The sequence below is a fragment of the Bos indicus x Bos taurus genome, chromosome 9 (assembly GCF_003369695.1).
Source record: "Bos indicus x Bos taurus breed Angus x Brahman F1 hybrid chromosome 9, Bos_hybrid_MaternalHap_v2.0, whole genome shotgun sequence".
Classification (NCBI taxonomy): Eukaryota; Metazoa; Chordata; class Mammalia; order Artiodactyla; family Bovidae; genus Bos; species Bos indicus x Bos taurus.
Window position 1 is genome coordinate 28,138,405 of NC_040084.1, and position 14,950 is coordinate 28,153,354.

Sequence of the window (14,950 nt, forward strand, 5' to 3'; positions counted from 1 at the left end):
TTCGTAGAAGATTTCTAATTGAAAGAATTTCAAAGACAACGTAGAATATATACAATATTATAATTGTCATAGAAAGTATAAAATATGTTATATTTAAAACGAAGAGATGATTAGTGATTTTTGCAACAAATTAATTGAAATTAAGTATACAAATATAGGTGTGTGAGGTTATTAAGCACTGGAAATTCACCATTTGAAAGTTCTTAGGTTAAAAAAAGCAAATTGCTACATGAAGTAGAGTTGAAATATATATAATTTTTTATTTTTATCCATGAATATCGTCAAGTACTAGTGATTTCATTTTACTTTGATAACTCAGCCAACTTGGGACGGCAAAGCTGGGAAATTACTAACCATGAGAGGTGATTATATGATTATTAGGCTTTTGTGTAAAGATTCAAGAGTAAATTTTCTGATAAAATATGGTCACCATAAATTTGGCTAATTTATTCAACAAATAGTTATTAACTTCCTAGCATGTGCCGAATGATATGGTCTCTGCTTTAGGAAAAGAATTTTGAAAGCTCCGACAGACTGGCAGTTATGAAGAGCATTGCTGTGAGGTGGTGGTGCAAGTATGCTCACTCTTCACTTCTAGGAGCCGTCTGTGCTGCTATCGAATTTATCTTCCAGTGTGCTCCCAGCACTTACTGTAGTAGTTTAGCTGTCATTTTTATTCTGATGGTCTGGGTTCAAATTTCCCACTGCCATTTAGTAGTTGTGATATTGGACAAGTTATTTACCTCTCTTAGATCCTACTATCATATCTATAAAATCTAGATAATGTCCACCTCCCTGGAATGGGTGAGGAGTGAGAGATCTGTCCCAGTCAACTCTGGCTGCTATCACAAAATATTATAGACTGGGTGGTTTAAACAGCAGAAATTTATTTCTCACATTTCTGGAGGCTAGGACATCCAAGGTCAGGTGCCAGCCAATTTGGGTCCTGATAAAGTAGCTCTTTCTGGTTTGCAAACAAATGTCTTACTATATCCTTCTATAGTGCAGAGAGGGAAAGAGAGGGGGAGAGAGAGATTGAAGAGAAACGTCATCTTTTTCATGTCTCTTCTTATAAGAAAGGGCACTAATCCCTTTCATGAGGGCTGCACTCTCATGACATAATCACCTCCCAAAGGCCCCACCTCCAAATGCTGTTGCATCGAGTATTAGGCCTCAGCATATCAATTTCAGGATGAAATAAACATTGCAATCATAGCAAGATTTTATGTAAAAATGTCTAACCATAAGAAACAATACTTCATCATCATATGTGAATACACAAATGACCAAGACCTAACTTTGTCTGCCCTTAAGGAAATTAATCGTTTAACAAAGATTTTCTTCTTGAAAGAATCATGAGAAATTTGACATCTTAAGTTGAACATGATTACATGAGAAAAATTCATGGCTAATAAAGTTTTCTTTGAAAAACAAATTCTTTAGTGCTCAGAGATTTATATTCCTAAGGTGTCCCAGTTTACCTCAGCTCCCAAAATATAAAGGAATGCTTATTTTATTTTTTCAATAATTGCATATTACTATTCTTCCTAAAAGAGCTGATCATAGATAGAGTAAAATGTACCCCACTGAAGTACACTGCAGAATTCTGATTAGTATTCTCTTAGACCCAAGCTACAAAGCTGGATCAGAATTCAGTCAAAGGAAAATAGTAGTTCGATGACTTCAGGAAGTCCCTCAGCTAAGGTAATTTGAAGAACTATATTACTATAGGAAAGAGTTTGTCAGAAGTACTAGAATACTTAGTCCATTGGACAAGACTTCTGTCGCCATGGTGATCGCAAGCTACACATTAAATAAGTTCTGTATCTGTTGTTTTGAATTCCTACGCCATGCTTCATGTGACAGTTTTAACATGGTGACACAGACTAGCTTGCCTAGAACCAGACAATGCTTGAGTAATTGAAGGAAGCTCTTTAGAGATGCATATACAGAATTACTGTTTAGTCGTTCAGTCGTGTCTGACTCTTTGCGACTCCATGGATTATAACACACCAGGCTCCACTGTCCATGGGATTATCCAGGCAAGAATACTGGAGTGGGTTGCCCTTTCCGCCTCCAGGGGATCTTCCTGACCCAGGGATCCAACCCTTGTCTCTGTGTCTCTTGCATTGACAGGCAGATTCTTTATCACTGAGTCCCCTAGGAAGCTAGCCTATAGAATAAGGTAAATAATTAAATCTATCATTAAGACAAAAACAAAATTAAAAATGGCTTCCTAATCAAGTTATACTTACTTAAAAGTTAATGAACAATGTCCCGAGTAAAATTAAACACTGACAACATCTTTTCAGGAACATTCCAAGTTAGTATTGCATAAAACATCAAAATATATTTTTCCTCATGGGAATTATAAGCATAGAATGCTAAACCATTTAGACAACTTGAAAATTCTTTTCTTTGTATTTGTTTATAAAATATATTTTAGAGTTTGAAAAGGATATAAAATATTGTAAAATACTTTTTCTAAAATATCCCTGATTGTCACTTTTATGTTCAGATGAACAAAAAACAATGACACATGCATGTAGGGCATTGCATATTAAATATTTAAAAATCATACAATTGATCACAATTGAATCACTGTAGAAACAAGGTAAGATCACCTTAGGAAGCAATAGAAACGCAACAATTTAACATAATTTTTGGTGTGATGTACATGATCTAAGGAATTACCTATCATTGAACATAAGGATAGATTGCTCCAGATGTTTCTTTAAAACCATTCTTTCCATCAGAAGGAAAAAAAAAAAGGATACTTGATCTTATTCATGATGCTCATGAAACAATACCTCAAATCAGCAGACAAATTATATATTTTCAAAAGAGGAAAGAAATAAAATTTTTGAAGTGATATTATTGAGCCCTTTAGTAGTGCTAGCTGGGAAAGAAAGGTTAAGAATTTTGAATTTTATTCCTCACATAGCCAGGAAGTCTGAACTGCCTGACAGTTCTGTTAGGATCTTTTATACCTTCAAATTTTAGTTTCTTTTTTGCATTTTAGCTACACTTAACATTGACATCAAGCCACAACACTTCTACATAAATATTTTTGTTAATATCCTAATGTCACTAATAGAAAATTGGTATTGATCATTTGGAACAATGAATAATAACTAATAGCCAAATCAAAGGTGGTGCTAGTGGTAAAGAACCTGCCGGCCAATGCAGGAGATCTAAGAGACATTAAGTTCAGTCCCTGAGTTGGGAAGATCCCCTGGAAAAGGAAATGGCAACCCACTCCAGTATTCTTGTCTGGAGAACCCCATGGACAGAGGCGCCTGGGTGCTACAGTTCATGAGGTCCCAAAAGACTGGAGTGACTGAGCATAAATGAAAGATATTATTAATTATTGCCATCTCCTTTATACACATTATTTGATGTTCAAAACAATTATGTGCTGAGGAGGAACTCTAGTGCTGATTTCTTTTATTACATGATTGTCCATTATTTCCATTTTTTGTTGTGCCTGTTTCACAGGCCTTTTAAAAAAAATCTTGCAGAGAGAAACAGTATTGTTATATATACATTTTATCTTTTAGAGGATAATGTTAAAAGAAAAAGTAGATGCTATTTTCTATTTATTTGTCTTGATTAGATATATTCAGGTACCTAAATTAAAAAGAAAAATCCCTGAATTTTTTAAATTGAATATTTTTCTCTTTAAATTAATACTTTTTATCTAGTAAAGTATAATATTTAAAATTTAGTTTGCTATTTATAGCTATTTTGATCACACTTTTTGTGTGGTATTCATCTTTAAACATCTGGCAATAGTATAACTGGTAAAATTAAGTTTCCTTGGAAGGAAAGTTATGACCAACCTAGATAGCATATTAAAAAGCAGAGACATTACTTTGCCAACAAAGGTCCGTCTAGTCAAGGCTATGGTTTTTCCAGTAGTTATGTATGGATGTGAGAGTTGGACTGTGAAGAAAGCTGAGCACCAAAGAATTGGTGCTTTTGAACTGTGGTGTCGAAGAAGACTCTTGAGAGTCCCTTGGACTGCAAGGAGATCCAACCAGTCCATTCTAAAGGAGATCAGTCCTGGGTGTTCTTTGGAAGGACTAACGGTAAAGCTGAAGCTCCAGTACTTTGGCCACCTCCTGGGAAGAGTTGACTCATTGGAAAAGACTCTGACGCTGGGAGGGATTGGGGGCAGGAGGAGAAGGGGACAACAGAGGAGGAGATGGCTGGATGACATCACCAACTCGATGCACATGAGTTTGAGTGAACTCCGGGAGTTGGCGATGGACAGGGAGGCCTGGCGTGCTGCGATTCATGGGGTCGCAAAGAGTCGGACACAACTGAGCAACTGAACTGAACTGAAAATTAAGTTTATTATTATCAATATATGAATTGATGTCAATACAGGCCAATTATGTGAGATTGGATTTAAAACATGCAGGTAAAAAGTAACACAGGACATCACTTTTTCTTTTAATTACATATGATTAAGAAAATGGTTTTAACTTTCTGGTTTATTTTGCTCTTATATACCTAGTTTTTCACTAAGTCAAGTTTATCTATGTGACAAAAGCAAATAAGATTTATTTAGAGCTTTTAAAAAAATTTTGTTACTAATTGTATTGATAGTTTCCATTTATGAATGAGACTTTAAGCTGCTTTGCTTCTGCAACACTTGCATGAAATATGCACTTCATTTGTATTCCCAGCTGCTTGCAAGACATGTCTGTTACCGAGTCCAAGCTTGCTCTGCTCAACCACAACAAGCCAATAAATAGAAGAGATGAGGTGTTGAGGCAAAGAATACAACTTCATTAGTAAAGTCGGCTGACGGAGAAGATGCCAGACTAATGTCTCAAATTAACCTTTATCAGGATCTGGATGCCAGGTTCTTTTATAGAACAAATGTGGGCAGAGGTGAGGAAACAAAAGTAAGAAAGCTATTAATCTTGCAAACATCTCCTAGAATGGCAAGCCTCAGGCAAGGGATGTGTTCGTTTATTCCTCACTGCCATCCACAGATGGACAGGGTCCTGAACAAAGGCATTTTTAGTCAGGCAAAAGGGCAGAATTCTCTGAAGCAGACCATTATGTATGTTTATAATAACAAAAACAAAGAAAAGCAAGCGAAAAAAACAGTTCCAACATGGAGTCAAAATTGGCTTTTCCCTGCAACATGTCATTTTTGGGTATCTTGTTGACACATGAAATAAAATACATTCAAAACAAAGATAATGTCTTCCTCCAAAGAACTCTGTTCCCTATGTTCCATATCACAATTGATGGTAGATTATCCTTCTATGAATCAAGAATTCCTGGAGTCCTTTTTTTACATGATCCTCAGCTTTTAAAAAATCTGACTTATGTCCTTCACCCTGATAAACTGTTTTTATTTCCTGACCAGTGAAATTCTAGTCTACTGAAGAACCTAAACTCAAATGGCATCTTTTCAGCAAAAACCTTCCCCAGTTTTAATAGTAGAACTAATCTTTTTTTCTGTTATCTGTTTGGCTGTACTGAAGAACTTGTAATGTGCATGGTACAATATTTTTCTATTTACTAGCTGTTTCACATACTGTTTCTATGTACAGACCACTTTAAGACTTAGTGATATAAGACAGCTGATTTTACTTTCCTCATGATTTAGAGGATCAAGAAGTTCAGGAGGGATCAACTGAGCAGTTTTTCACTTGGATATCTCCTGTGATTGCAGTCAGTTATAAGCTTGGACTGTGGATATCTAAAGTAATTTGACTTCTGGATGTCCAGGATGGCCTGCTTAGCTGGCTGGCAGTTGATGCTAGCTCGTGGCTGGGAGCTCAGCTGGGGCTGTTGAACTGGATTGGTTGTATGTAGTCTTGCCAGCCTGGCGGTGTCGACTGGAGTATTCACATGGAAGCCAGCTTCCCCCAGAGCTAGCGCCCCTAGAGAAGCAGAAGCAGATAGAAACCACATGGTTTATCCTGATTTAGCTTAGGAATTCACACAGCAACACTTCCACTCTATTCTGTTGATTACAAGTGACTCAGCCAGACTGGCAGACTGTGCAGCCCACGCCTCCCCATTCTCTCTTCTGTCCTAAAACGTCCCTTCAGCTCTGTTGCTCTTGGTCTAATTCCTTGCCATCTCTCAAGCTCTTATTCTGTGCCACCTGCCAGAACCTTTCCTGATTCTATCATTGAGCTACCAGAGCCAATATCTTTTTGTTTGAGTTCAAAGAGACATTTAATTCAAATCTCATATTTCCCATTTATTAATGAGAGCTACATGACCTTGGGAACATGATTTAATCCCTTTATGTGAAAAGCAAGGGTAATAACTGAACCAAAATAACTTTTAGGGCTATTGTGAACACTGTGTGACTAAATAGTAGAGAGCATTCCCTGTGATACCTAGTGAGTAGACAATATTAGCTATTATTCTTATCATATCTTCTTTCTCCGAAGCCCATAGAATTGTATTTGTATATTTTTCTATATACCATAATCTGCCCCTTATAATAATTTTTGGGCTTATTTTCTATCTTATGCATACTTAGTTCGATATGTTACAGGCAATTTATCCCAGTAGAAACCTCTATCTTGAGTATCAATGCAGAGCCCCTAGGTTCTTTATGCCTCAGTAAACACAATGTAAAGAACTTGCCATTTTTCTCTGTTATTCCTTGTAACCTTTTCTCCTCATGATTCTTCTTGCAGAAATTAGAAAAGAAAAATCTGGGAAGACTTCTTCAGTTCCGAAGGATAAAGGTAATAGAGTCAATTTAACATAACACTAGAAATGTATTAACAAAAGTATCTGAATGTGTCCACAGTATGTCAGTCATCTCCTTGCAGATTTGTGGGTCAGAATTGCATATGACACTCATATATTTGAAAACTTTTGTTTATTTACCTGTCCCTAAATACTTACTTTCTGTTCACCATGATCTAAAAGTATGTTTATTATAATTTCTGAAAGAAAGGAAAAATGATGAAAAAAAATTAAGAATGAAAGGGTAAAAGAAAAGTGTTAAAATGAAAGTAAAGGATATAAGAAGGACTTGCTGCCATGCCCTCTGGTTCTTTTCTTTCTATCCATTCATTAAATCTGTATTTACTGCATAATCTTTCCAAACCTGCTAATCATTGGTGAAACAAAGATGGCAAAGCTAGGAATAGGGAGGAAGACTTGGGAATTGAAATTCTGAATTCTGCTATTTTCAGACTCCTAGTCATGTGCTGTCTGCTTTGGTGTTGTCAGGTTCCTGATTGCTATGGAAGAGCATAACATTCTTTAAATTTTCAACCTCAATCTCTTGAATGAATTGACTTTTCTCTCAATCCATCCAAATTCCAGGACTCTTTCTAAAAATAATGTCACATAAAACTTCAGGTCTTTTCTATTGAGGTCATAATCAAGTCTGAGGAATTAGAGAAGGCTTTTCTGAAGAAGTTATATTAAATTCAAGTATGAAGGGAGAGGAGTTATCCAGACGAAGATGTGAGGATTATTTGGGAGAAGTACACAAGCAGGGCATCTGCTCTTTGCCAGGCACATTGAATTCTACTTTATATATTTTGTTCTGCAAATTGTGCTTTATATATACATTTCAGTAAGGAAGGAAGGAAGCTGAGGTATATGTAATTTAAATTACTCAATGTCACACTGTGGGTGGGAAGCAAAAGCAAGAATCAGAGTCAAGTCTGCTGGATTTAATACCCCTTTATTCCATTTTAACACAGATATTGTCTAATCCTTAAACAAAGGCTCTTTTTTTTTTTAATATTCTTCAAAGCACCTTTGCTTTGAGTATAGAGCTCATTACCTATTCTTGAAAATCTATTTGACATAGACAAATGTCTATACAATGTGGAAAAATATACTCATAGTCCTTTTACTAATGGGTGACTCCCATTAATTCCCACAGAAGAGCTCAGTCCATTTTTCACCGGTGATTACTTGTTCTCTAAGAGAGAGAGAGACTCCTCCTCACCTCCACTCTCATTTTATCTGGCAATTTACAAAAACAGTGTCCTTGTTTGTGTGGAAACTAAAAGTATTATTGAAACACACTACCAGGAAAATCCATATATAGATGCAAAATCTAAACCTTCCTCCTTCCAGTATAGTATGAAATAGACTTATTTTGTTGAGCATTTATGTCACGAGAATACTTAGACTGTATATTATTGTTTGCTATGAAAACAACTCAACAGAAACGTTGGGTCTTACCTCTAACACTATCTTTCAAGCAATGATGATTATAAAAAATTTCAATTATTACTTAAAGACTTCACTTCTGCTGCAGCCTAAACTACTTGGAAATGGTAGTTGTAAACATCTGTCCCGGAAAACATTACCTGGGACAATTTAAATCCACACTGATGGAGTAGCCTACGAAGTAGGCTTTTGTAATTTCTATTGCTGTTGTTGTTACTAACGTACAATTGCAGACAATTTCCTAGGGAACACTTTTTCCTCAGTGTTAAATTCTCTACTATTTGTAAGATGTCTCCATGGTCACTACAAAATCATGTATATTAAAGTCTATTACATATGATTATTGATTTAGAACTATTTTAAATGAACCTCTTTTTAAATTCAAGCTGTGTTAATGCCCTCGATTATCTTTGTTATATACAAGCTGAGGGCTATTTTAGAAGAATGTTATTGTCATTTTTCCTTTAGTTTCTGAATATAATTTTCTTTACCTAGAAAAATCAGAGAAAATGGCTTATTACCCATACAATTTCAGTGACTTTAACCTCTGCAGTGTTATTGTTTCTGGAATCAGTTTTTGAAACCTGCTGCTGAACTGTGGCAGAGTCAGAGTGCAGCAATTCTACTTGCTACGTAGCTACTTATTTCATGGAGCAGCCCAAAGGTTGCCTACCTTTGCCGGTCTCCTATAGTTTCCACTTGTATGTACATATTAGGAAATCCATATTGAAACAATGCTGCATTTCTAAAACCAGAATTATTACACAGAAATCATTTAGGGCCACATTTACTGGGGATATGACAACCGCGAGTAAATTAGGCATTTAGAGAAACATCAATGTGTTAGTTGCTCAGTTGTGTCCAACTCTTTGCTGTCCCATGGATTGCAGCCCACCAAGCTCCTCTGTCCATGGGATTCTTCAGGCAAGAATACTGAAGTGGGTTGCCGTGCCCTCCTCCAGGGAATCTTCCCGATCCAGGGATCAATCCTAGGACCCCTGCATTGTAGGCAGGTTCTTTACCATCTGAGTCATCAGGGAAGCCCAGAGAACATCAGGCTTGTGTATTTAAGGACATATAGAGAGGGCTGGAGATGATCATTACAAAGAAAAGGAGCCAGAGAAAGACACATCTTGTTGGCTTTTGCTGCTGATTCAGCTACTGACTCTCTGGGATAGTAAGTCTTCTCTACATCCTCAAGTGGGCAGAGCCCTGCTTAAGTGGCCCTGACCACCCAGAAATCAGACACTCCTGTTGTAGCCCTTCTGACATTCACCCTATCGTCTTGCAACTTGCTTCTTACAACTGGTCTAATTTATCTGAGTTTGTGGGATTCACCGATGGTCCAAGGAACTGCAAACCAAACTGTAACCAGGCAACAAGGAGATTAATTATTTCTCTTCTATTGAGAATGCAATAATAGCACCCGCAGGTGCCTCTGGTATTGGTGTAATATGATGGACATTAGAGCTTTTGACTAGTTTTGTGACTCAGGCTTGTGTATGTTTGGATCTAATGCCAGGGAATTCTCAGCAGAGCTTATCTTCTTTCATATTCATACCCAGCGCCATGCACCTGAGGTTTCCCCCAACTTCTATTTGTCTTCTTCACCATACTTTTTCTTGGCCATTCCCACTCACCAAACAAAAGCTACCGCTAAGGATATGGTAAGTTTTCAATGACTTTGCATCTGATCCCTAGTGATTTATTCATCATGAATTCTCACCCAAGTTCCTTATTGCCTTTGACTCTGGGAGCAGGGTACGGGAATGGAAAACCTAGAATGATCTTCCTGTTTCTTTGTGAACTTTTCTACATCACCACCTCGCTGCCAGATTATTTTGAGAATTCCAAGTTATATCCCAGCACCTTTAAACATGTTCTAGATCCTGATAATGAAGATTTCTAAGACTTCCTGTAGGCTCTTGGTTAAATGTAAAGAAACTACCATATTTATACAAACAACACACATGCAAAAATGTGCTCTCTAATGCTTTGCTTCTGACAAAAAAGACAGTTAGGTTGAAAAAATGTGTAAATAGCTGACCCAAACCAATGATATATTTATTCTTCCTAACACAGAAGTGAAGAGTTCCCATATAACCCTCTCCCATTTTTGGTCAGCTTTGGCATCCTTGGGTAGTTAGGGACTGCTCAGACCACCCTACAGACTTCTTAAATCAGGTCAAAGTCCCTTGAAGTCAAAAAGGACACGCAAAAGAAATGAGATGCAGGAAGGTCAGTGCAGATGACCCAGCATGGCAGCAAAGGAATCTTCCTGTTAGCAACTTGGAAATAAAAATCATTTCTATTTTCTGAGGACTTTCCCCAAATTTACAGTGATGGGTTTATGGCCTTCAGATAGTTTTAAAAAGTCTGTCTGTTTTCCACATCTTCTTTCTTTCTCCTTTAAAATCAAAGCAGTCCATGGGCCCTCTTCTGAGGTCTTGTACTTTACAACTACTTTAATCTCACACAACTGTATACAGATATCCATTTAAATCAACATGCTGGATTTTGAATTTTGAAGTTCCAGGCATTGCATTCTCCCATCCCACCAAGGATCTGTCCCTATCACCACTTCTCATTTTACAACACATTAATTCTTTTGGTTTAGCCAGGAAATGCAAAACAGTAAATTACCACCCTCATCCCGAAAGAAAAAGTTAATGAAGCTTTCCAGTCTGTTTATTCAATTCATGGCTCTTGGTTTCATTTTCACATGCTGAAATGTGAAAAAAAAAAATGGATCCTATTTATTCTTAGCACAATAAATAGCAACAGGGACACTTCTTTTCCACCAAAACCATTAAAAAAATTCTATAAGCCGATGGCTATTTAAGGCTATAGTTTATATACTGAGAAAATCTTGCTTTGAGGGACACAACCTTTTCAATGGAACCCCAAAATCCATTCTTAAAATGATCCAAACTCACCTCGACTCAGTGAATTCTGAGTTGCTTGAGTGGCATGTTCATCCACCACCAAATATTTTGCATTCCATCCCACACTATAGAAGGGAATAGGAAAAAAAAGGGCTGGAAGGATTGATTTCTTTCTTTCCTTCCTTTCTCACTGTATTATAAGTCATTTTTGTCCGTAAAATAGATACTGAGACTTAGTGTTGCAGAAAAGGCAGAGAACTGGTTTTATTTTCTATTTTTAATGAGTTACTGAGGAAGCATAATGTTGTTCAAGGCATTGCCCCTTGATTTCTCTGGAACCCATGATATGATCAGAATCATTTTGTATTTGAACCTAGTAGAATAAGTGGAGTTTTACTTGATTTGCTTTAACTAAGGACCACATGTTTAAGACGTTGGGAGCTCATAGATGAAACCGTCTCAGTATTTATCTTACTCTTATTCTTGAAATCTGTTTAACTTGAGTCTGATGACTAAAACACCACATTTACATGATATATGCAGAGTTTTCCATTTGATTGTTTATTTTTTTGAAGAAACATAGCCTGAGAGAAGTAAACTAAGTTAGTGCTGATTATAACAGTTTTGGAAGACTTCTAGATGCTGAAGTCATGTGTTTTTTTTTAAAATCACAGACAAAGCAAGTTCCTAGCTATCCAAAAACTCATCCTCTTAAATGAATACATAGATTGTACATCATTCTACAATTTACATTTATTTTAAAAAATATGACTAGAAAATGGCTTGTTGTACTCTATACTGTTCTTTATGATTAAAATTATTTTTGAAAGAAAACATCATATCATTTCCACCTTGGTTCACCTTACTGATAGCTTATTGACTCCACTGTGTGTGTGTTAGTATTTTGATCTTGGTTTCAAACACATGTTCAATGTTTCTTTCCAGAGCCTATTAAGGAAAAAGAAGTAAAGGTTCCAGCCTCCCTAAAGGAAAAAGGTATTACTCTATAATGAAATGTGAAAACACATTGATCCACCTATTGCATATTCAGTTACTTGCAATAAGGCCACATATTATTCATTTATTTTTTTATACTTTCAAAGGTATAACTTTCATATGTACTTCTGTGTTTTGATGCAAAGGGAAAAGAACTTATTCTCTATTGTAAAATTTTAAACTGTACTGTGAAACAACATACGAAAGAATAGCCATGTCAGAGATACTGAGAAAGCTTAGAATGTCTAGAAAACAAGTTCCTACTGTATAGCACAGGGAACTATATCCAATCTCCTGAGATAAACCATGATGGAAAAGTGTATTAAAAAAGAATGTATATATGTGTAAAACTGAGTCAGTTTGCTGTATAGCAGAGATTGGCACAACATTGTAAATCAGCTTTACATAAATAAAAAAATACATATGCTGTTCTGATTTTATGAGTCTGTAGTAGAAAATCTATATTTTATAAATATCCTAAGGTTAATCCTATTAGGCGTGGCCATGAAAACCAAAGGTTTAAGATACAAAAAAATACTTAAAACTTCTCAGTGATAGCTTGCCATTCTTTCATTTCAGATACAGTAAAATCCTAACAAATTTTATAGCTGGGAAACACTTAGAGGTAAACTCTAAAGATTTTTGGATGAGGTCCAAAATCCTCACCCTATAGATGGATAAAACTGAAATAGTCTAGAAACTTTTCAAAGTTATTATAATTTGCAGCAGAACCTGCATGAGAACTCTGATCTCCCAATCAAGCACTATGATCTTACTAAGGGGTCTTATTAGCCCTCTGGCCTTCCTATTATACTAGGCTCATAGGTATGTGGATTCTGATATGCCATGCATCAAGTTACATTCCCTAAAATGTAAGTAAATATGTTAAGTCCAATGTAATACATTTAGTTTCTAATTATCCCAGTAACTTCTATGGGCCTGGTATCGTTCTCCAAATTGTCTAATATTTCTTATCATTAAAATGAACATATTAGTGAACCAGTAAAACCATGAAATACACCTGCTGTATCGAATGTTCAAATAGAGCCCGTTTCTACTTTACCCTGAAGAGAAATCTGTGTGAACTATTGACCAATATGCAAGGGCTTAGTGTAAAAATCCCAAATTATTGGAATTGTATTAAAAGAAAAGGTTTTTCATGAACTTGTATAAACATGTGTTGGCGCTGAGGGCAATGTGGAAGTGCAGTGGGAGGGGAAGCTGACAGAAGACTTAGTGAGATACATGAAGGATGCAGGAGAGACTCCATTAGTCAGTGTAGCAATGGATAAAAAACATACCCTCAAGTCATATATTTTCTTATTTTTCAATTAAATTTAAATTAAATGAAATTGTTATTTAATGAAACAAGAAAGCACAGCATAGTTTTTTTCTTAGCCCACATAACGTACTTAATTTATTTTAAAGTACTTAAAGCAATAAGGATTCCAAACCTATTAAGGCATTCATGTTTCACTTTAGAAAAATATCATCATATCCAAAACTTTATTTTTATTGTCCCCTATGTAGTAGTTATTTTGGTGCTACATACGCTTTCAAGTTATTCTGACATAATATGTAAATTCAAATATTTTGCTTGCAGGAGAATTCTTACACGTTATGTTAAATGTTCAACAGGCAGCAAAATGTTGTTACATTGTATTATTTGAAGAATGAATTAATTATGAAGACTAAAGACATTCTTTGTATTTAGATAATTTATTTCTTTAAAATAACTCTAGATTTCTTTTTCATGATCTGTCAATTTCAATAAACATTTATATAAATATCTAAATATCCATCAAGTAATTTAATCATTCAATGATGTTATAATTTTTTCCAAACTAAGATATAAGTATTAAAAAATGAGGGACAGGAGTGTTATAAATTTCCACAGTTTTATTAAGAAAGCAAAATGCAAAATTTTTCCCCACTAGAAATGTGTGTGGAATATATAAATATATAAATGAAAAACAATTTAGGAGAGTCAGGCACAATTTAGCGAATAAACAACAAGAAAAACACATGGTGCTAATTTGAGTCTTTGGACACTGGAAATATCTATTTAAGAGTTTCCTGTCTTCTTCCATCATTCTGGGGATTGTTTTTTCATCATCCTATCCCAGACGGTCAGCGGAGCTCCACCCAGTGCATGATCACAGAAGGCAGCATTTTGGAAAAGATGCATTTTTTAAAAAGTTATATCCTCATTTCATTAATGTTGAGCTTTCTGCATTGCTGTATGTTTCAAATAACTGCTTGAGAATATTTAGTATCTTTTTTATTTTATCATTTAAAGCAACAATGACCTCTTATAGTAATACACTGAGATATTATTGGTGCTTTGAAATTTTATGCATTTAATGTCATCATTTGTTTACTACCAAACAACCAAGTTTCGGGCCTGTGGTGCTGAGTGTGAATGACAGTCCTTGGACATTTTGACAGAAAGAATAGCATTATATACAAAGACTTTCACTTTCACCTGTGAGAGATGGTGTCACCTTAGACCTTCTTTCCTTAGAGGGAGTCAGTAAATTCTCACATATATTATTACAGCTACAATTTTTAAAATTCCTGCTGAAAAAGAAATTATTTTTAAAAGAAATCTTGTTAGATTGAAAGCTTATCATATCTTCTTTAGTAAATAATGAAATTGAAAGTGTGAATGTGTTAGTTGCTCAGTCATGTCTGACTCTTTAAGACCCATGGACTGTAGCCTAGAAAGGATTATTGAAAGGCTTCATTTAATGTCCAATCAAAAAGCATGAAACATAATGATAATATCATGCACACTTAAATATTAAAATTCACAGATACATAGAAATTAAACAACATATTCTTAAACATCCAGTAAATCAAAGAAGAAATTAAAAGGGAGA

The 14,950-nt window shown here is 35.5% G+C and overlaps 1 protein-coding gene across 1 annotated transcript in view; it reads left to right on the forward strand.

The window, feature by feature from the left end:
* The window catches only part of LOC113898891 (triadin-like), a 92,867-nt gene that overhangs the window by 32,006 nt on the left and 45,911 nt on the right, over nucleotides 1–14,950 (forward strand). The window contains exons 6-7 of the mRNA XM_027552194.1: nucleotides 6,684–6,734; nucleotides 12,018–12,068. Of these exons, the coding sequence (XP_027407995.1) occupies nucleotides 6,684–6,734; nucleotides 12,018–12,068 (102 nt within the window). The remainder of the gene's footprint in view (nucleotides 1–6,683; nucleotides 6,735–12,017; nucleotides 12,069–14,950) is intronic.